The 22,922-nt window shown below is 46.4% G+C and overlaps 1 protein-coding gene across 1 annotated transcript in view; it reads left to right on the plus strand.

Moving 5' to 3' along the window:
* Positions 1 to 16,786: 16,786 nt before the first annotated feature.
* Positions 16,787 to 22,922, plus strand: part of LOC115082620 (cell division cycle-associated 7-like protein) — a gene marked incomplete at its 3' end in the record, with an annotated part of 59,147 nt that continues 53,011 nt past the window's right edge. Inside the window, exon 1 of the mRNA XM_029586830.1 lies at positions 16,787 to 17,043. Within this exon, the coding sequence (XP_029442690.1) occupies positions 17,020 to 17,043 (24 nt within the window). The remainder of the gene's footprint in view (positions 17,044 to 22,922) is intronic.

The following is a 22,922-nucleotide window of genomic DNA, read 5'->3' on the forward strand; positions in this document are numbered from 1 at the left end:
TTCTGTCCTCCATCCATGGAGAGCCCTTACCGGGCGACGTGACTTGCCAAACCATACCAGTGACTCTCTGCACCAGAGCTCTCCATACGAAGTTGCTTCCCTTCTTTGTGTTGGAAAAGGCCATGCACCCTATCGTCCTGGGGTTACCCTAGTTGCAAGCGCATCAACCCCAATTTGACTGGGCATCCTTGGAACTCTCCCGCTGGGGCCCAGAGTGTCATGGGAGGTGCCTTAAGGAGATTGCTCCTGTCACCTGCATGCCTACGACTCCAGCGATGCCAGGACTGTCGCCCCAATATGCATCCTATGGGGATGTGTTCTCCAAAGAAGCTGCTGACATCCTTCCTCCGCATAGGTGCTATGACTGTGCCATAAGACTGAAACCCAATACTGAACCTCCTAAAGGACGTGTCTATCCTTTCTCAGCAATTGAGAACAAGGCAATGTCCGAATATATTGAAGAGAACCTTCAGAAGGGGTTTATCAGACCATCGAAGTCTCCAGCCGGCGCAGGCTTTTTCTTTGTGGGGAAGAAGGACAGTACCCTACGTCCATGTATCGATTACCGAGGTCTGAACGAGATCACGATTAAAGACCGCAACCCCTTGCCTTTAATCTCGGAGCTGTTTGACCGGCTTCAAGGGGCCAAAATATTTTCAAAACTTGACCTGAAGGGGGCCTACAACTTAATTCGCATTCGTGGTGGCGACGAATGGAAAACAGCCTTCAACACTCGAGACGGCCACTTCGAGTATTTAGTGATGCCCTTCGGCCTGTGCAATGCACCCGCCATATTTCAGAACATGATGAACGATATCTTGCGGGATCTGCTGTACAAGAGTGTTGTGGTCTACCTGGATGATATCCTGATCTTCTCCCAGGACATGCCCACTCACAATGAAGATGTCAAACAAGTACTCCGCCAACTCCATGAACACCGGCTCTACGCCAAACTTTCTAAGTGCAAATTCCACAAAGACTCAGTGCCTTTCCTTGGCTATATTGTGTCTAAAGAAGGCTTCCAGATGGATCCTCACAAACTTGAGAGTATCAAAAATTGGTCCCAACCTACCAGCCTGAAGGCCCTGAGAAGATTCCTGGGGTTGACCAACTATTATAGAAGCTTCATAAAGAACTACTCTTCTTTAACAGTACCCTTGACCGCAATGACATGCAAGGGTGCCAACACTTCAGAATGATCTGCGGAGGCCATTTCCGCGTTTGAGAATCTGAAGACTGCCTTTTCCATGGAACCATGCTTGCAGCATCCTGACCCCAACAAGCCCTTTATCGTTGAAGTTGATGCTTCAGATGTCGGCGTGGGGGCCGTATTGAGCCAGACAGGAGACTCGAAAGCCTGACGTCCCTGTTCCTTCTTCTCATGACGATTCTCCTTGGCCGAGAAGAACTATGGGATCGGCGATAAAGAGTGCTTGGCAATAAAGCTTGCATTCGAGGAATGGTGGCCTTGGCTCGAAGGCGCTCAACATCAAATAACCGTATTCATGGACCACAAAAATCTAGAGTATCTCCGCCACGCACAACGTCTTAACCACAGACAAGCCAGATGGTCCTTATTTTTTAATCGTTTCATCTTTGTGCTTAAGTATCGCCCCGGAGACAGAAATACCAGAGCAGACGCCTTGTCACGCTCCTTTCTCTCGGAGGATTTGCCCGAAGAACCTCACGTATAATTGATCCGAAGAAAGTCTCTTGGTGACTACCCATTCTGTGCCCGCTGGTAAGACCATCGTACCAAAACACCTGAGGAAGAAGGTGCTCTTTTGGGTGCACGATTCCAAGCTGGCTGGCCATCTTGGTCAACGCTGTACCCTGCTCAAGATACAGAAGTTGTATTGGTGGCCTACGATCAAGAAGGACACCTATTCTTATGTGGCATCCTGTACTAATTGTAAGAACAAACCTGCTTCTGGTCAACCGTGGGGTCTGCTGCAACCTCTGCCAGTTCCGGATCAGCCCTGGTCACACATCGCTACTGATTTTGTAGTCGATTTACCCCCTTATGGAGGAATGAATACCATCTGGGTAACAGTTGATCGCTTCAGCAAGATGGCCCACTTCATAGCGCTTCCTGGCTTACCCTCAGACTTGGAGCTTGCGAAGCTCTTTATATCGCACATATTTAGCCTTCAAGGCCTACCTAGTCACATTGTTTCTGAACGAGGATCACAATTCACGGCACGATTCTGGAGGGCCTTGTGCAAGTTATTTGACATCTCTCTAGACTACACTTCAGCCTACCATCTGCAAAAAAAATGGCCAAACAGAAAGGATGAATAGAACTTTGAAGCAGTTCATTCGTGCCTACGTCAGTTCCCGTCAGAATAACTGGGCCGAACTGCTACCATGGGCTGAATTCGCCATCAACTCTCATCCAGCAACATCAACTGGATCAACACCTTTTGAAGTGGTATATGGACGCTCTCCAATACTGCCACTTCCACTGAAGCTCACAGTGACATCCCCAGCAGCTCAAGCTACTGCTGATGAAATCCATAACTTGTGGGTTGAGACAAAGGACATGCTGAATAAAGCGAGTGACCATGCTAAGAAGTACTATGACACTCATCATTCTCAAGTGCCAGTCTTCCAGCCTGGAGATAAAGTCTGGTTATCTACCAAACACCTCAGACTGAAGCTACCCTCCACTTGGTTCGCTCCTCGCTACGTTGGACCATTTCCAATCCTCCAACGTCTTGGCAACATCACCTACAGTCTGAAGCTACCACCTGGACTCAACATCCATAACGCTTTCCACATTTCATAAGAACATGCCATACTGGGTCAGACCAAGGGTCCATCAAGCCCAGTATCCTGTTTCCAACAGTGGCCAATCCAGGCCATAAGAACCTGGCAAGTACCCAAAAACTAAGTCTATTCCATGTTACCATTGCTAGTAATAGCAGTGGCTATTTTCTAAGTCAACTTAATTAATAGCAGGTAATGGACTTCTCCTCCAAGAACTTATCCAATCCTTTTTTAAACACAGCTATACTAACTGCACTAACCACATCCTCTGGCAACAAATTCCAGAGTTTAATTGTGCGTTGAGTAAAAAAGAACTTTCTCTGATTAGTTTTAAATGTGCCACATGCTAACTTCATGGAGTGCCCCCTAGTCTTTCTATTATCTGAAAGAGTAAATAACCGATTTCTCTGTCAAATTTGGCCAATCAGAATCCTCCCGTTTCCCCCTCTCCCAAGGTGTACCACAAGGCTCCTCCCTCTCCTCCACGCTATTTAACATATACCTCCTCCCACTCTGTCATCACCTAACTCACCTAGGACTCAAATTCTACATATACGCCGATGACGTCCAAATCATCATCCCCATCCACAACACAATAGCTACCACACTAAGCTTCTGGGAGAAATGCCTCTCCTCCATCAACAACCTTCTCACATCCATGCAACTCGCCCTTAACTCTGCCAAAACCGAGCTACTCCTCATACATAACCATCAAACCTTTATGCTTAATACCCCCACTGACCCCCTGACTACTTCTCTCCTCTCACAACCCGCCGTAAGGAATTTAGGTGTCCTACTCGACCCCTATCTGAACCTCAAAAACCACATCACATCGGTTATCAAGGGAGGTTTCTACAAACTCATGATCCTAAAAAAACTCAAGCCCCTTCTCCACACCCATGACCTCAAAACTGTCATACAAGCCACCTTAACATCTAAGTTAGACTACTGCAACTCCCTGTATCTGGGCCTTCCCTCCTCCTCTATCAGACCCCTCCAGGTACTGCAAAATGCCACTGCAAGGATCATCAGCAATTCACGCAAATCAGATCATATTACCCCTATCCTCAAAAACCTTCACTGGCTCCCTATCCCCTACCGCATCTTGTTCAAAGCCATCACCATTACACACAAAGCCATTTACAACCACAACTCCTCCTGGCTTAATGAACCCCTCCAACCCACACAACCCTCACGCCCGACCAGAACAATTCATAAATGTACTCTCCTAGTTCCCTCTCTCAAGAAAGCCCGCCTCTCGACCACCAGGAATCGCGCCTTCTCCATTGCCGGCCCTAAGCTCTGGAATGACCTACCGCCCAACCTCCGTATGGAATCCTGCCCCTTCAAATTTAGAAAACAGTTAAAAACATGGCTCTTTCATCAAGCCTTCCCAGATTAACATTCTCACCCCCTTACCCCCACAGACCCCCGGTAACCCCCTCCCCACCCCCTTTGTATAATTGCATATGTGTATAACGGTATTCTCTTTTAATCGTATAGCTGCCTCCACCCTTTCGATTCCTGGCTCCATTTGTATATTATGTATATTATTTATAGTATATCTTGTGCTCCTTTGCATTTAATTAACCTGTTACTGTTCCTCTCGCCTTCTCCCCTTTCCTATCTTAGTTTGGGGTCTCCCCTCTGACCCCACGTTCTTAGTTTTCCCCCCACCCCACCCCCTGTTATTTGTATTTTCTACCTTTTGTTACAATGTAAACCGATATGATGTGTATTTTAATGTCGGTATAGAAAAGTTGTTAAATAAATAAATACCCATTCTAGACCTCTCATGATTTTAAACACCTCTATCATATCCCCCCTCAGCCGTCTCTTCTCCAAGCTGAAAAGTCCTAACCTCTTTAGTCTTTCCTCATAGGGGAGCTGTTCCATTCCCCTTATCATTTTGGTTGCCCTTCTCTGTACCTTCTCCATCGCAATTATATCTTTTTTGAGATGCGGTGACCAGAATTGTACAAAGTATTCAAGGTGCAGTCTCACCATGGAGCGATACAGAGGCATTATGACATTTTCCGTTTTATTCACCATTCCCTTTCTAATAATTCCCAACATTATGTTTGCTTTTTTGACTGCCGCAGCACACTGAACCGACGATTTCAATGTTTTATCCACTATGACGCCTAGATCTCTTTCTTGGGTTGTAGCACCTAATATGGAACCTAACATTGTGTAACTATAGCACGGGTTATTTTTCCCTATATGCATCACCTTGCACCTATCCACATCAAATTTCATCTGCCATTTTGATGCCCAATTTTCCATTCTCACAAGGTCTTCCTGCAATTTATCACAATCTGCTTGTGATTTAACTACTCTGAACAATTTTGTATCATCTGCAAATTTGATTATCTCACTCGTCGTATTTCTTTCCAGATCATTTATAAATATATTGAAAAGTAAGGGTCCTAATACAGATCCCTGAAGCACTCCACTGTCCACTCCCTTCTACTGAGAAAATTGTCCATTTAATCCTACTCTCTGTTTCCTGTCTTTTAGCCAGTTTGCAATCCATGAAAGGACATCGCTACCTATCCCATGACTTTTTACTTTTCCTCGTAAAACCGCTCATTCTCAGCGAATTTACTTCCAAGACTCAGGAACCACCTGTCATCAACGCAGAAGACGACCTAGAATACAAGGTTGAAGAGATTCTAGAAGTCCAAAGACGAGGCAAAGCACTTGAATACCTTCTATCTTGGGAAGGTTTCAGCCCCGAAGAAAACTCTTGGGAACCTTAGGCTAACATCCTTGATAAAGAGATGCTCCGTCATTTTCACCTTGCGCATCCTTCTAAACCAAAGACTGGTACTCGAAGAGGAGACCGCCCTTTGAATGGGGGTACTGTTATGACTGTCACTTCCCGTCTCCACTCCACCCTCCTTACCTCTCTGGCGACTCCTCCTGCGGTTGACGGACGTTTGGCTGCCGCGGCGTCTGCCTGCCATCCTCTCCGGCTTCCCCGGCCCGACTTGGGCGCTTCCTCCCGCCATGCTGTTCAGCTGCCTTAGGGCGTGCGTGCCGTGTGGCCCTGCTTCAAGTACCTTCAGTGGCGCGAACCTCAGGGGCATCCCCCTGTGATGACATCATGCATCCAGGATACAAAAGGCCTACGCAATTGCTAGCTATTCGAGTTAGCAAAGGTTTCCTACGGATGGGACTCCCTCTCCGTACCTTGCTAGTCTGCCTCCTTTGGACCTACTCTATTCGAGGTACCTGCTCCTCGGGGGCCTCTATCTCTTTCTTATCTTTCAGGTTGCTGTCTGGAACTGGTACTCACTCCTCGAGGGCCTGCCTTTACTCCAGCTCCTGTGCTCCACACTGAGAGACTGCTGCCACAGCCTTTGTGGGATCGCTGTCCAGAGCCTGAGGGACTACAAGCCCAACCGGGCTACATTCCAGCTCACTACTGGCACCTCTGGTGGTTCACCAATCCTGTATAATAAAAGAACTAAGTGTGTGTGTGTCTCCTACACTGAGCCTGACCTGTGGCCCCTCACGGGACTTCCCCCCGTGGGCATGGTCATCTGCCACAGGTCCAGGGATCCACCCAAAACCCTTACAAATAATAACACAAGGTAGCCCAATTAAATTGTGGCATATGGTCTTGAAGCCACGGCAGCCCTAATACCATCGGATGCATGGCTTTCTCCAATACTATAAAAGAAATAGATTCTTGAGTGTAGAGCTCCAGTGCGCAGGCCGATGGCCTGGGTGGTCAATGAAACTTCTCCATGAAGGGGTTCTCCATGGATAGATGATAATAGCAGAGGCTTAGCTATTGGTGTGGTAGGAATCCGTAGATGTTCAACCAAGCGCTTCAGAATAAAATTACCTCTGACACTGGAGTCAATGAGAGCGAGAGTCTGAAATTCGAGACCTCCGCAAAGCAGAAGTACTGGTAATGATAATGGAGGAGTAGGAGAGGTGAGGCCCAGGAGAAGTTCTCCTGCAGATCCCAGGCCCGTCAGTTTCCCAGACAAATGGGCCAGGTTTGGACTGTGTGACCCGGTTGGCCACAGTACATGCACAACTCAATGCGCTTGCGATAACATCTCTCCTTAGAGGTCACGTGGCTTCGGCCTAGTTGCATAGGCTCTTCCTCCTCTAGGGTTGCAGACGGTGAGCTGGAAGCAATAGGCACAGGTTTAGGATGGTTAGCCCCCACTGTAGACTTTCGTGGACTCTTAGCCTCCTGAGAACGATCGCGGATACGGCGGTGAATTCTCCCCGTTAGTTCTATCAGGGACTCAAGGGTATCAGGCAAATCACGAGCCACTAATTCGCCCTTTACGCGAGAGTTGAGATCTTCCATTAATATAGCATGTAAGCATCCAGTGTCCCAATGCAATTCGGATGCTAGAGTCTTAAATTCAATAGCAAAGTCTGTAAGTGGCTTGTTACCTTGCTGAAGGTTGAGCAAGGCAGATCCAGAGATGGTCTGGCGAGCCGGGTCATCAAACACAGACTTAAAAAGTTTTAGAAATCTTGGTAGGTCATTCAGGATAGGATCTTCACGTTCCCATAACAGTGAAGCCCAGGCCAGGGCTCGTCCTTCTAGGAACGACAGGATGTAGGTGGTCTTTGAAGCTTCAGTGGGAAAGAGGGTAGGCTGTAATGAAAAATGCATGCTGCATTGATTAACAAACCCTCTGCACATCTTGGCTTCACCCGTAAACTGGGCAGGTGTGGATAAAAGTACAGTGGTCTTAAGGGTTACCACTGGTGACAGCAATTCCTTCACAGGAGGAACTGAAGAGTTCAGTGGAGCTTGTAACTGATTGAAGGCAGTAGCTAGGCTCTCCAAAGACTTTTGCTGTTCCATGATCCGCTGGGCTAGGCCAGGGATGGCCTGCAGGGCTGCGAGCTGAGCTGAGTCCATGGAGTTAGCAATCTGTTATGTTTGTGGCATTGTGGACCCTTGGTCGTAATGGAGATGACTCTGCCCACGGGGAAGGCCCCATGAGGAACCACTGCGATAGGCTGAACTCAGATAGCAGACACAGTATCGATAGAGGCTTTATTGTACTGCTGTAGATAGATGGTGAAAGCAGGAAGGTAAGGTACTGATCCACGAAGTGCCAGTACATTCAACAGGCTCAGATGTATAGTCTCACCCAGATGTTCACGATAGGCGGGAGCCCGCAGTGTGGGTAAAGCCGCAGCTGGTGGATAGAGCTGGAGCACCGAATCGTAGAGGTACTCACAGGAATGAAGGCCTCTTCCTGGTGGTGGAAAGGTGGGACCGAAGGTCTGTGGTGCAGGATATAATGGCTGGTAGGCCCTCGAGGAGCGAGTACCTGATGGTCCGATATCCTGAAATGTAGAGAGAGAGAAAGACTTCTGAGGAGTGGTTGTCTTAGTTAGTGAGGACCCCGAAGGGTAGTTTGAAGCGAGAGACCCTCAAGGAGCAGGTGTCTAGAGCTTCTTACAGGAGCGAGGCCCTTGGAGTGAAAGCGATGTCTAAGCGTGCAGCTTAGAGAGGTCAGAGTAGCTAAACTGAAGTCTTTGCTAACTCAAGGTGGTAGCGGAAGAAGAGGCTTGTTATACCCGGAGGTACTGACGTCATGCAGTGGGGCTGCCCCCGAGGTTCCCGCCATGATGTGTATTTGAGCGTAAGAGATGTGCGAGCTCGCGCCCTAGGAGGCCACGGGAGTGAGCATGGCGGACTGGGACGCCCATGCTAGTTTGGAAACGTCGAGACCCTCGGCACTCGGCACCAGAGGCAGCCATCTTGCCCAAGGAGAGTGAAAGAGGAGAAAAAGAGGTAAGGCAGAGCGGTCGCAGCCGTCTGCGACCGTTGGACGCAACTAGTAGTGAATTCTTCCTCCGAGATGTATTAATGTTATATTGTACTGTTAAGTTTTTGATGTCTCTTACCTTGTCTATAAGAGAAGTCTTGTCTCCAATCGTGTTTTTGTGCTGTTACTGGAGAGAACTACCATGAAAAGACCAGGACTATATACCATGACTGGAAGTAAGCCTTACCCTAATTGTGAGTTACCGCTTAGTTTACCTACAATGCATAAGTCAGGAACTGTTGTGTTTTTCTCATTTCTAATAAAACCACTATTGAGATATAATTCCTTTGTGAATATGATGGAGAGGTCTTCAGCCTGAGAGAAGGCATCACAGGGGACAAAAAAACATTTTGCTATTTGCATCCACAACCACTCTTGAGAGGAGTGTGACTGCTGGGGAGAGGGGAGAAGAGAGACTAAATACTGAGGATAAGGTGGGATTGAAGAGTACAAGAAAGAGTGATGTGGACTGAGAAAGAATGTTTTACTGTTGGGGATAAGGGGTAATTGGTAGAGAGTGTCTGCTGGGAATGGGAGGTTTAAGAGAGAGAAAGTGACTGCTGACGATGAGTGGGGATTAAGAGTGACTGAAGGGGATGGGAGAATTAAAGAGAGCAAGAGAATGAATTATTGGGGCAAGGGGAGATTGAAAGAGAGGGACTACAGGGAATGAGGGGATTGAAAGAGCGGGACTACAGGGAATGAGGGGATTGAAAGAGAGGGACTACAGGGAATGAGGGGGATTGAAAGAGAGGGACTGCAGGGAATGCGAGAGATTGAAAGAGAGGGACTGCAGGGAATGAGGGGGATTGAAAGAGAGGGACTACAGGGAATGAGGGAGATTGAAAGAGAGGGACTGCAGGGAATGAGGGGATTGAAAGAGAGGGACTGCGGGGAATGAGGGGATTGAAAAAGCGGGACTACAGGGAATGAGGGGATTGAAAGAGAGGGACTGCAGGGAATGTGGGGGATTGAAAGAGAGGGACTACAGGGAATGAGGGAGATTGAAAGAGAGGGACTGCAGGGAATGCGAGAGATTGAAAGAAAGGGACTGCAGGGAATGAGGGGGATTGAAAGACAGGGACTACAGGGAATGAGGGGATTGAAAGAGAGGGACTGCAGGGAATGAGGGGATTGAAAGAGTGGGACTACAGGAAAGGAGGGGATTGAAAGAGAGGGACTACAGGGAATGAGGGGGATTGAAAGAGAGGGACTGCAGGGAATGCGAGAGATTGAAAGAGAGGGACTGCAGGGAATGAGGGAGATTGAAAGAGAGGGACTGCGGGGAATGAGGGGATTGAAAGAGAGGGACTGCAGGGAATGAGGGGGATTGAAAGACAGGGACTACAGGGAATGAGGGGATTGAAAGAGAGGGATTGCAGGGAATGAGGGGGATTGAAAGAGAGGGACTTCAGGGAACGAGGGGGATTGAAAGAGCGGGACTACAGGGAATGAGGGGATTGAAAGAGAGGGACTACAGGGAATGAGGGGGATTGAAAGAGAGGGACTGCAGGGAATGCGAGAGATTGAAAGAGAGGGACTGCAGGGAATGAGGGGGATTGAAAGAGAGGGACTACAGGGAATGAGGGGATTGAAAGAGCGGGACTACAGGGAATGAGGGGATTGAAAGAGAGGGACTGCAGGGAATGAGGAAGATTGAAAGAGAGGGACTGCAGGGAATGAGGGGATTGAAAGAGAGGGACTGCAGGGAATGAGAAGGATTGAAAGAGAGGGATTGCAGGGAATGAGGGAGATTGAAAGAGAGGGACTGCAGGGAATGCGAGAGATTGAAAGAGAGGGACTGCAGGGAATGTGTGGGATTGAAAGAGAGGGACTGCGGGGAATGCAGGGGATTGAAAGAGCGGGACTACAGGGAATGAGGGGATTGAAAGAGAGGGACTGCAGGGAATGAGGGAGATTGAAAGAGAGGGACTACAGGGAATGAGGCGATTGAAAGAGAGGGACTGCAGGGAATGAGGCGATTGAAAGAGAGGGACTGCAGGGAATGAGGGAGATTGAAAGAGAGGGAGTGCAGGGAATGCGGGGGATTGAAAGAGAGGGACTGCAGGGAATGAGGGGGATCCTGGGGATTAAAAGAACTCTTCTGCCCGGCGAACTCAGACAGCGATCTCCAGGAACGCAGACGGCATCGGGATCGAGGGAGGGCCTGCGCGGTCGGCGCCACAGACCCATCGGGGTAAGGCCAGCTAACCTCTCCCTTCCCCCCGCTGGGTCCGTGGGCGACCACGAGGCCTGCCGCGCCGTCCAGACGCCGTTCCCTCCGCCCAGAATCGGCAAGCAAGGCCCGCCTCCAGCAACCTACCTGCAGCCAATCGAGACCGGCACCGAGGGCCTTTAAATCCCCAGCCGCGCCGAATCCCTGCCTCTTCTGCCCGGACCTTTTTCCGCCTCCGAGGGATACGCCGAACACGTACAGCCATTTAGGGGACAGCCCTGATCAGACTTTAAATTTAAATTGAGAGACACCCAGGCGCCGCGCGCCTAGCGTCGCGCGCCTAAGGAGCACAACAAAGGAGCCTGCTCCTTTGTTGTGCTCCTTAGTGCACTCCCTTTGTGCACTCCCCTTTTGTACCTCTGCCTCGTTAAGTAACTCATTATTCATTGACCTTCCCACAATCCCCCTCATCCCTAAACTACCGAACCATCCCACTCCCTCCTTCCAACACTCAACACATGAAACTCCCATGCAATCCTCTACTAACAAACTGTCCCACATCATTAAACAAGCTTCCAGCATTCATCCAGTCTCATCTGCAAGCTTCCAGCATTCATCTGCAAGCTTCCAGCATTCATCCAGTCTCATCTGCAAGCTTCCAGCATTCATCCAGTCTCATCTGCAAGCTTTCAGCATTCATCTGCAAGCTTCCAGCATTCATCTGCAAGCTTCCAGCATTCACCCAGTCTCATCTGAATGCTTCCAGCATTCATCCAGTCTCATCTGCAAGCTTCCAGCATTCATCCAGTCTCATCTGCAAGCTTCCAGCATTCATCTGCAAGCTTCCAGCATTCATCCAGTCTCATCTGCATGCTTCCAGCATTTATCCAGTCTCATCTGCAAGCTTCCAGCATTCACCTGCAAGCTTCCAGCATTCATCCAGTCTCATCTGCATGCTTCCAGCATTTATCCAGTCTCATCTGCAAGCTTCCAGCATTCATCTGCAAGCTTCCAGCATTCATCTGCAAACTTCCAGCATTCATCCAGCATCGCCTGCAAGCCTCCAGCATTCATCAAACCTGCACAGACAAGCCTCAATCTTTCACATAGCCCCTCTCATTATCCTTCTAATCTCGCAACTTAGTTCTTACAAATGGCCCCATTTTTCACAATTCCAATTCTCCAACATAATACTCCACCTAAAAGAATTTCTTTCCGACATGCCCAACAACACAACCTTAAATCCCTCTCTTCAATTTCGATCACTCCTACCTCACAACTGCTAGGCCTCACCCTCTTCTCTTTAAGCCTTTTCAATGCTCAATCTCTAACGAAAAAGTCTGTAATCTTAAACGACTACCTCATCGACGTGAAACCGGAGATTTGTGCAATCACTGAAACGTGGTTAAAACCTTCAGACACAGCAATAATTAATCAATTACCTACAGAGGCTTACGACTTCTTCTCGCTACCTCGTCATAAAAAAAAGGGAGGAGGTATTCTTTTAGCAACTAAAAAGGACCTCAGATTCTCTCTACAGCAATCCAATTCCAATACAAAACTTGAATTCGGCTTTTTCACCTCAGACAAGCTCCAAATCCTTCTCGTATATGCTCCCCCAGGACTCCTGGAATCAGATGCTTCACCCCTGGTAGAATTAACCTCTTCCCTCATCAACTTTGACTCGCCAGCTATCATTCTAGGTGATTTCAACATGCACGTAGATAACCCTACCCCATCACCTAACTGTGAATCACTTCTCACAGCCTTCTCAGCACTAGGCTTCACTCAATTAGTTAACAAACCTACCCACAAAGCCGGCCACACGTTAGACCTGATCTTCGTTAACGCTGCAATCAATCCCGTATCTATCCCAGATTGCACAAAGGTCCCGTGGTCAGATCACTACCTCATAACAACTTCATTCTCTATAAAAGATACTAGCCCGGCTTGCATTCCTCCTTCACATACAGGAAAACTTGCTCCCCAGAAGACCTCAATAATCACCTATCACCTCAACTCCACCAACTGGACCTTACAGATCCGAACTCAGCACTTCGATCATGGAACACAATCACCGAAACTATAGCTAACAAGCTATGCCCTTCAATTACAAAAAAACCACACCAGAATTCCTCCAAAAGACAGCCCTGGTTCTCCTCAGAACTAAGAAAGCTCAAACTCCAACTAAGACAAAATGAGGCTAAATGGCGCAAAAACCCAGGAACCAACACCCTTTCAATCTACAAATCATCTCTGCACCAATACAAATCAAGCACCCTAAGATCCAAGAGGGACTATTACGCCTCGAAGATACACGACCTGGTATTCGATGCCAAAGCCCTCTTCAGCTATGTAGCCAACCTCACACAATTAAACCAACCAGAGATTCCACATGACCAAGCTCAATCGAAAGCGGAAGAATTAGCTCTATTCTTCAGCAACAAAATCAACACTCTTCTATCTCAGCTCCCCACTAACCATACTGTTCCACTAACCACTCGTCAACCCTCAATCAACTACACTCAGTTAGAAGAACTTGACACAACTTCATCCATAGAAATGAAATGAAACATAGAAACATAGAAATGACGGCAGAAGAAGACCGAATGGCCCATCCAGTCTGCCCAGCAAGCCTCACACATTTTTTCTCTCATTCTTATCTGTTACTCTTAGCTCCTTGTTCTATTCCCCTTCCACCCCCACCATTAATGTAGAGAGCAGTGATGGAGCTGCATGCAAGTGAAATATCTAGCTTGATTAGTTAGGGGTAGTAGGGGCAGTAACCGCCGCGATAAGCAAGCTACACCCATGCTTATTTGTTTTACCTAGACTATGTTCAAGATCCAAGGAATTCTAAGGAAAATGAAACCTTCCTCCCACCCTTCAGATCACATCCCAGCTAAACTACTACTATCAATTCCAGATTCTATCGCCAAAACCCTGGCAGATATCATAAATTGCTCCCTCACTCAACCTCAAACTAGCCTCACTCAAACCCCTTCTCAAAAAACCAAATCTGGACCCAAACGATCCTAACAACTTTAGACCTATAGCCAACCTCCCCTTCATAGCCAAGATAATGGAAAAATTGGTAAACTCCCGACTCTCAAACTACCTTGAAGACAATAACCTACTATTCCCATCACAATACGGATTCCGTAAAACCTTAAGCACGGAAGCCCTTCTCATCTCTATGACCGACCACATCATCCTAGGCTTAGACAAAGGACATTCCTTCCTTCTGATCCTACTCGACCTTTCGTCTGCATTTGACACGGTCAATCACTCTCTTCTCATCAACCAACTAACAGCCATAGGTATCTCGGGCACCGCCCTATCTTGGTTTAGAACCTTCCTCAGCAACAGAGGATATAAGGTTAAGATTCATAATAAAGAATCCTCTCTTCACCCTGCGTCAGTAGGAGTCCCTCAGGGCTCATCCCTGTCTCCTACCTTGTTTAACATTTATCTGTTACCTTTATGTAAACTTCTCACTGACCTCAATCTCAAACACTTCCTCTACGCTGACGATATTCAGGTCCTGATCCCCATCAAGGAGTCACTCGCAAAAACACTGTCTCACTGGGAAACCTGCCTCCAAAATATCAAACAGCTTCTCACAAGTCTCAACCTTATACTAAATTCTTCAAAAACGGAACTTCTACTCATCACACCAGAAAACAGCTCCCTCACACCCACTCATCCAGCCTTACCAAATACTACACAAGTGAGAGACCTAGGAGTTCTAATTGACAATCACCTAAACCTGAAAGCGAACATCAACAAAACCACCAGAGACTGCTTTTATAAGCTCCAAGTGCTGAAAAGAATACGGCCTCTCTTCCACACACATGACTTCAGAACGATTCTACAATCAATCATTTTCGCAAAGCTGGACTATTGTAACACCATCATGCTTGGTCTCCCTTCTTCACACACCAAACCATTGCAAATGGTCCAAAATGCCTCCGCCCGTATACTCACTAACACCAGGAGAAGAGAACACATAACCCCTATCCTGATGGGCCTCCACTGGCTGCCTATCCACTTCAGAATAATCTACAAGACCATTCTCACCATTTTCAAAAACATCCATCAATTAGCCCCAATCGATCTCCATATCCCCCTCCGATTACACTACTCAACAAGACCGACAAGAGATGCTTACAAAGGATCTCTTCAAGTACCTCCAGCCAAAACTACCAGACACATCACGCTTAGAGATCGGGCCTTCTCCACAGCTGGTCCAACTTTATGGAACGCCATTCCCCCGGATCTTAGAATGGAACCCAGCATCTCAACATTCAAGAAAAGACTCAAGACGTGGCTGTTCACGCAGGCCTTTCCTAACTCCAACATTACTTAACTTCCTCCAATCAACATTCTTCGCTAGTAATAGCATTAATAGCCACCTCTTATAATGTTATTATATATATATATATAATTATCTGATCTTCATTTTCCTTCTTACTCCTAGTTATTGATTCCCTGTTACATGTAACTGCTTTTCTGCACCATTGTTCAAATTGTAAAGTTTATTGCACCCCTGTTTCTTGTGAACCAGCATGATGGGACTACCGTCTTGAATGTTGGTATATAAAAAAACTTAAATAAATAAATAAATAAAATAAAAATAAAAGAGAGGGAGTGCAGGGAATGCGGGGGATTGAAAGAGAGAGACTGCAGGGAATGAGGGGGATCCCGGAGATTGAAAGAGAGGGAGTGCAGGGCATGTGGGGGATTGAAAGAGAGGGACTGCAGGGAATGAGGGGGATTGAAAGAGAGGGACTGTTGGGAGTAGAGAACTGAAGAGAGCAAGACAGTGACTGCTGGGGATAGGAAGACAGAGAAAGTGACTGCTAGGGATAAGGGGAGAAGAGGGTGTAATTGCAGGGGATGAGGATTATTGTGAGAGAGAGGTACTGGGGATAAGGAGACCTGAGAGTGAGTGATTTCTGGGGATGAGGGGGATCAAGAGAGAGAGACTTCTGGGTATGAGGAGATTGGAGTGAGCAAGAGAGAGTAAATGCTGTGAATGAGAAATAAGAGAGTGACTGCTACAGATGAAAATTGACAGGAAGAAAAGGTGACTGCTGAGGATGAGGGAAACTGAGAGTGACTGCTGGGGATGGGAGGAATGAGAAAAAGTGAGTGCTGGGGATAGTAGGTGACTGAGAGAGAGTTTGACTGCTGTGGTGAGTGCGTGTGTGTGAGGAAGTGTGCTGGAAATGGGAGAGCTTGAGAGAAACAGTGACTCCTGGGGATGGGGGGGAGGGGAGCCGATATACATAAGTGTTCTTAATTTTGACTCTCAAAATATTTTGAATAAAGAAAGTAACAGTGAAATGGCTCAGCTGTTTTGAAAGGTTGCAGACTCCTAGACTCTCTCTCCACCACTGCCACACACTCTCCTTCTCGTCTTTCTGTCCAGGCCCTCTCTGCTGCTGACCCTGCTCCCCTGTGTAGCTGCAAGCAGGTAGCCTTCTGATTAACAGTGACAGAAAAATCAACCCCCACATTATTGGCAACAACAAGCAGGAATTCATAATAAAGGTGCTAAAGTAAAAAAAAATGAAATGTTTATTGCTTCTTCAATCTACCATTAACTTCAATTTTGACTGGTTAAAGCTGGATTGAGGAAGCAATAAACACCTTATTTTGGACTTTAGAACCTTTGTTATGAGTCTTCAACGTTGAGATTTTTCTCACACAGATTTTGCTTGGCCCTGGTAGGTGCGTATGCACGTGGACTAGCACGGAACCCACAACACTTTGTTTGTAATTGAAGATATGGAGGGATATGTTGTAAATAACTAACAATAATAAGCCCTACTACCATCCTTCTCTAAGCATTGCTGCAGTTCTGTACCCTTTCTCAAACCACACCCCCTCAACTTTTCCAGCGCGCCAAACTCCGTTCGGCTGGTCTGCACCAATTATCGCGGGGCCGGGGAGGGGGAGAGGGAAGGGCGCAAACCCGTTACCCTTAGTAAGATCTGTTCACCTCAATCGGGAGTGGATTCCTGGTACGCCGTGCATTATACTCTCCGTCCACACTCCCGGCCTGTACGGCGTTGTTGGCAGTTGAGTGGGTAGAGTTGCTTCTAGGCCGGGTCGTGCTCGACCCCCCCCCCCCCCTCCCCTCCCCTACCAGAGTGGGAGTGGCGGCGGGGTCTCTGCGTTCCGGCACGGGCTTTCCCCGCCCTCCCCAAGTCGTTCATTCATTTACAGAGCGCGTGGCCGGCGGGGATGGAGTTGTCGGGGGTTGTGCAGGTGAGGCTTTGGCGGCTGCTCCGGTCCGGGGTGTATTCAGGCTCTGTCGGGGTTCCCGCCGCTGCGGTTTTGGTTTTTTCTAAAAATTATTGTGCGGCATTCTGTGGTTAGTAAGACTGGATGCGGTCTGCTGATCTCGTACCCTATAACATTTTTTCTTGGTCGTTTTAAGTATTTCTTCAGACTTTGTTGGTTAACCAAAACTTACCCATCTCTCTTTGAAAAATATAGTTGTATATTATTTCTGAACTGCACGCCGATTTATCCTGGAAAGTTATTTGGCTACTTGTGTGTTTGTTCCCTCTTTGAGAGATTGGGATGCAGTTTCTATCCCATAAGATAGCTGCTTGGCATTACTGGCTAGTATGTCCTTGGCAAGGTTCACTATCTTTTTATGGTATGAAAGCCTTACCTTGTTCAGGATTAATTGAGAGGAGCAAAGCTGCAGTATTGGAAAAACACTAGTTGGAGATGCTTTATGCATTTATTTTTAAAATGGAAATTTAAAGTTGACTAGTTAGAATTCAATCCTATGGGGGAACTATGCAAGGGAACCAGGAAATCCTGTAATCTGCCTTGAGGGTTTATTGATCACTTAAAAGTATGGTGTTGCTTGTGGCTCACTTTGGGGTGTCCTACCATGTTTTTTGTGCAAGCTTTTTTTTGATGTGTTCAGTATTCTGTATGTTTTAACTTCTGCTGCAAATCAAAGCCTTGGGCTAAAGGTGCAGCTTTTGAAATGAAGCTTTATGTTAAGACACGAATTAAAAACAAAAGGGTGTTCCTCCATTTTGTTGCAACGAGACAAAGCAAAAAAAAAAACAAAAACACACACACATACACACACAAAAAAAACTCTCTTGGAATTTTTATTATGGATTTAGGGTGTAGAAAAGAACACTATGCTTGGAGATATACAAAGCTTGCAACTTCAGGTCCAACTGCATTAGCCATAAAACTGATTTTACTTTGCAGACTTGTTGACCCTCATATCTTCTGTATTAGATGGAAGAAGGCTGGTTGAAGCAATAGTGACAACAAAATTTGTTGGCAAAACTGTCAAGTGTGTGCCTTTCCTGTGAAGTGGATCTCCTCATGTTACCTTTTGTATGCTTTGCTGATAGTACCTATGTGCTAAGATTCAGCAACATCTATGGTACACTAACTTCTGTAATCTCCGCTTTCCCTCTTTCACTTCCTCCTCTTCCCTCACCCTGTGCAAACCTTGGTTCATTCTCTTTGCCTCCATGAGCCCCTCATTTACTCTGGTTCACTCTTGCTCCTATGCCATCCTTCTCTCCTGCTGCTCCTCCCCAAAATCTCCAGTTCATGCCATCCCTTCCTTCCACCTGCCATTCCTGGTCTGTTCATTTTCTCCATTCCTTCTATCCTCAGTTCATTCTGTCCCTCCCTCTCTGCAATCCTGTTTACTCACTCCCTCCCTCCTTCACTTGGTCCCCCCCCCCCCCCCCCCACTGCCAGCAATGTGTAGCTTTTTTTTTTAATGTCTCTGGTTTCTTGCTGCATTGTGGCCAGGCCTGGTCAGATTCGCAGCAAAGGGCTGAATTTTGTGTATAATCAGGGCCCCGATTATAGTCATTATATATACATTACTAAATAAATCCCATCCCCTTGCCTGCAAAAACTGCATATAGTAGTGGCAGGCATGCTTTACATTCTGTATGATCTGAAAAGGGTTGCAGAATCATAATTTAGTTATTAAATATTGTGTGCAATACTGCTTTTAGACTCTCAACAGTGATTGTCTCCCAAATTTTGCCCAAGCATCTAATATTACTTGGATTTTTGTTTTTCCAGACTTTTGCGATTTATCTTGGTTGCCTTTAACTGCTGAACTGCTTTATTTACTGTTTCTTATAGTTTGCATCTTCCAAAAAATCTTATCCAAAGCAGACAACACATTTTACAATCATAAAATACCACAGAATAAAAAAACATAAAACATAAACTGAAAATACATCATGCAGAGTTAAAAACAAGACAATTGGGTAACCTGAACCAAAATCCCTTCCCTTGTGATGAAAAGCTTAGGTATATGCTTCTTCAAATTTGACTTTCACCTGCTTTCTAAAAATGTTTTAACTCCTGCTTTCTTCTAGACTTCAGAAAATGCAGTTTTAGATCACAAATGCAAAGAGAACAAAGACCTTTTGCCTTATCTTAGATAACGTCCTGCACCATGGTCCATTGCAGGTGAATCTATGACCCTGTTCTCCACTTTTTCCTAACAAATGGAAAAATCTGTTGTGACAGAGTTGTTGTCTCTAGGATTTTGTCACTTCTTTAATTAGTCTCACACTAAAAATAATCCAGAGAGGCTAGTATTAAAATATGCACACAACAAAGCCATCCAAAGAAATGTGAATTTTTAAAGGCAAGTCATGTAGTGGGAAAAACCTCTGAAGATGCAACTTTCAGAGAAAGCCACAAAGTATAATCGTAGTCCCATTTTCTAAATAGTGTCCAACACGCCCATTGTGCAGGTGAAAAACTTTTTGAAATGTCTTTATAAATGTTAAACATGCTTCCCCTTATGCAGTCTTCAATCAGCGCTCTTACACAGTCCACAGTTAGTGCTTGCAACTCTTCAACTGCACAAAATCATTAACACTAGCAGTCGCCACTCTGACTCGCTTGTCCGTTGACTAACCCTTATACTTTAGACCAGGGGTCAGGAACCTTTTTGGCTGAGAGAGCCATGAACGCCACATATTTTAAAATGTAATTCCATGAGAGCCATACAATATGTTTAAAACTAAATACAAGTAAATGTGTGCATTTTATGTAAGATCACACTTTTAAAGTACAATAAGTCTCTGAAAATATTACACCAGGCCTTAAGACACCAATACATCTCCTATTAGGAAAACGCACCAAGTCAGGCTGCTATAGAGTCCTACACAGAAACTACATGCCAGCAGAAAACCTCACCTGAATCACGTGCTGACCCTCACCTAACATTGAATAAAGAGACCAAAACGCATAACTAGAAGCATGCAGAAAAAACTGAATTGGAAACTGCAAAAAGCCAGAGTCTCTGTATGCAGTGTAACAAAGGAAAAAAGAAACATCACCCATCCTTATAAAACAAATCAAGAAATATAAAATCATCAGCAGTAAAACTGTACTAACAAAAAGAACATATTTCGAAACAGCTGATGAGTGGAATATCCAATAATTAAAAACTCATATAAAAAATTTCCAGGTACCAACAAAATATTTCAAAATAGCAGACACAAAGACCCAGTAATGAAAAATAATGATACAAAAAATGTTTTGCTCTGCATACCTGGGAACGTTTGATATCCAGGTGTCCTGAGATTGTTCTGAATTAGCAGGAGGAGGGGTGGTTTGCTTGGAACTTTCTCCTCTCTGTCACATACCAGCGCTCGCTCTCTCACTGGCTCTCAATTACACACCTATACACACATGCTCTCAGTCACTCACATATACACATGCTTTTTCTCTCTCACTTTATATAGGCTCTTAATTACACATTTACACACATGCTGTCTATCTTTTCACGCTTACCCACACACAGGCTTTCAATCACATAAATACATGCTGTCTTTTTCTCTCACACACAGACTCTCATTCACATGCTTACAAACATGTCCTCTTTCTCTCATTTACACACAGGCTCTCAATCACATACTCCCATGCTCCATCACCTAAACCAGCTCTCAATCACACAGACACACATGCTCTCTCTTACTTATACACACAGGCTCTTAATCATACATACACATGATTTCTCTCACACACAAAGGATCTCAATCATACACACATACTCTTTCACACAAACAGGTTTTCAATCACAAACTTACACATACAGGTTCCCAATCGTAAACTTACATTCATGCTCTCTCACAGGCAGGCTCTCAATCACAGACATACTCTCTTTCACATATACAGGCTCTCAATCATTCACATACATGCAATCTCTCACTCACACACACAGGATCTCAAACACACATGCTTGCTCGCTCATTCACTCTCTCTCCCCCACCCCGGGAACTCGCAGCAGCAGCCTCCTCCCAACGCTAACCTCCTTCATTTTCAGCCCTCACGGAGGAGGAGTCCCATCGGCCGCGGTTGAAGCTCTTCTTTATTTTCCTCCGAGCCGCGCTGCGCAGTCTTCTTTTCGTCGGACCGACGCTGACCACACTAGCGTGGTCTCTTCTTCCCACGCACGCACCCGTTGCTCACCACTTCCTCTTCCGGGCCGCGGGAAGAAGAGAGCACGCCGGTGCCGCTGACTCCAGCTATTCTGCCGCGTTCCGCCCTGGCTGACAGCATTTTAAGCCCGGGCGGAGGAGGACCGGGGAGCAGCTGGGTCAGCCGGGAAACTGGAAAGTGTGGCGACACACTGATTTAGTAGATTTGTCTGCGAGCCAGATGCAGCCATCAAAAGAGCCATATCTGGCTCGCGAGCCATGGGTTCCCGACCCCTGCTTTAGACATACCTCATATCAGACATATTCCTTTTGTATCCTATAACCACTCAGAAACTGTTGGTGGCAGAATAAGGCCGCAGCTTTTATTTATACATCATATCAAAACCTTCCTGGGTACCCGGGCCAGTAAGATGTGTCCATCGCTGCCCGCCGTAGGGACCAAGCAAGGCAGCATTAATCCATGGCCCCCCCGCCTTGTCCTCGAGCAAGGGGGGCCCCGCCCATCGGCACCTTCTACGCCGTCACCTTTTGCGCTTCCCCCCAGTGCTAATCGGCTACCCAGCCATCTTGTGATGCCGCTGGAACCACTTGCCATATGCCCAAACCGGCCCGGGTCACTGCCAAGGCACGAGGTAGGGAGGACCTTTGCCTCATGTCCCGTCCCCCCCCAATTAAATCATAAGCTGCGGCCCTTGTGTTCTGCATCTGTTATGCCATGTCTCAATGGCCTCTTGTATTGCATCATTAAAAAGGTGTTCGCCATCCTGTCTGAACAGACCTGGGCACTCAGCCTTGGCCCACTGGTGTCTGATCTGTTTGCCACCTCTCCCTTGTGTCCATCGTCCAATTTGTCTATTGACTTTCTTTCTACCCCGATTCCATAACTTAGTATCTTTCCACTTAATATGTGGAATGATTTCTGACCAGAATATTGCGGTTTTTGGGTATAATTCGACAATCTTGGCCAGGTCACTTTTTGTTGCTTTTATTAGTTGCTTGCATGTCGAAGAGCACAGATCATTGGCCCCCAGATGTATTACGATTACCTCTGGAGCAACCCTCGAATCCCTCAGGCTCCGTAGTAGGGGCAGTAACTGTTTCAATCGTGTACCCGGTTTACCCATCCATGATATGGTCCATCCCTGTGGTGCCAGTCCTAAATGATGTTCTTTCCTTTGCTCTCTTAGCAGCCCAACGAACATGAGTGTCCCATGATCCAAGCTGCCCACTGTGTACCTCGCTGATCTGTAAAATACAATCAAGACTTATGGTTATCCGTGGTTACCTTGTCCAAGCGGACAAGTGTGTTAACAGCGATGGAAAGCCACCGTCTGACTCTCTTTATTGTGGACGTTTGCAGCCCAGCTTGTGCTGCACTTGTTGCCGCCCCAATTCTAAATGAATGTGTTGTGAATTTTTTGGTGTCCGGATTCATTTTATGAATTGCCGCTTTTAAAACTGCTGCAAATTGGTATCTGGTGAGTGGTGTGCCATCCGTATGTATCAATAGATGTATTCCTTTTTCTGGCCTCAGCTGCAGATACTTCCTTGCGTTGTTTATTGGACAAGTATCGCATTCTGCCACCTGTTTTGATAGCAGCGTGGCTCCTCTTCCTTCTTGATCTGTTTTTGATTTGTGAATTGTGGTGATTAATGTGTCTGCTGTCAATATCACATTCT

The sequence above is a fragment of the Rhinatrema bivittatum genome, unplaced genomic scaffold (assembly GCF_901001135.1).
Source record: "Rhinatrema bivittatum unplaced genomic scaffold, aRhiBiv1.1, whole genome shotgun sequence".
NCBI classification, from domain to species: domain Eukaryota; kingdom Metazoa; phylum Chordata; class Amphibia; order Gymnophiona; family Rhinatrematidae; genus Rhinatrema; species Rhinatrema bivittatum.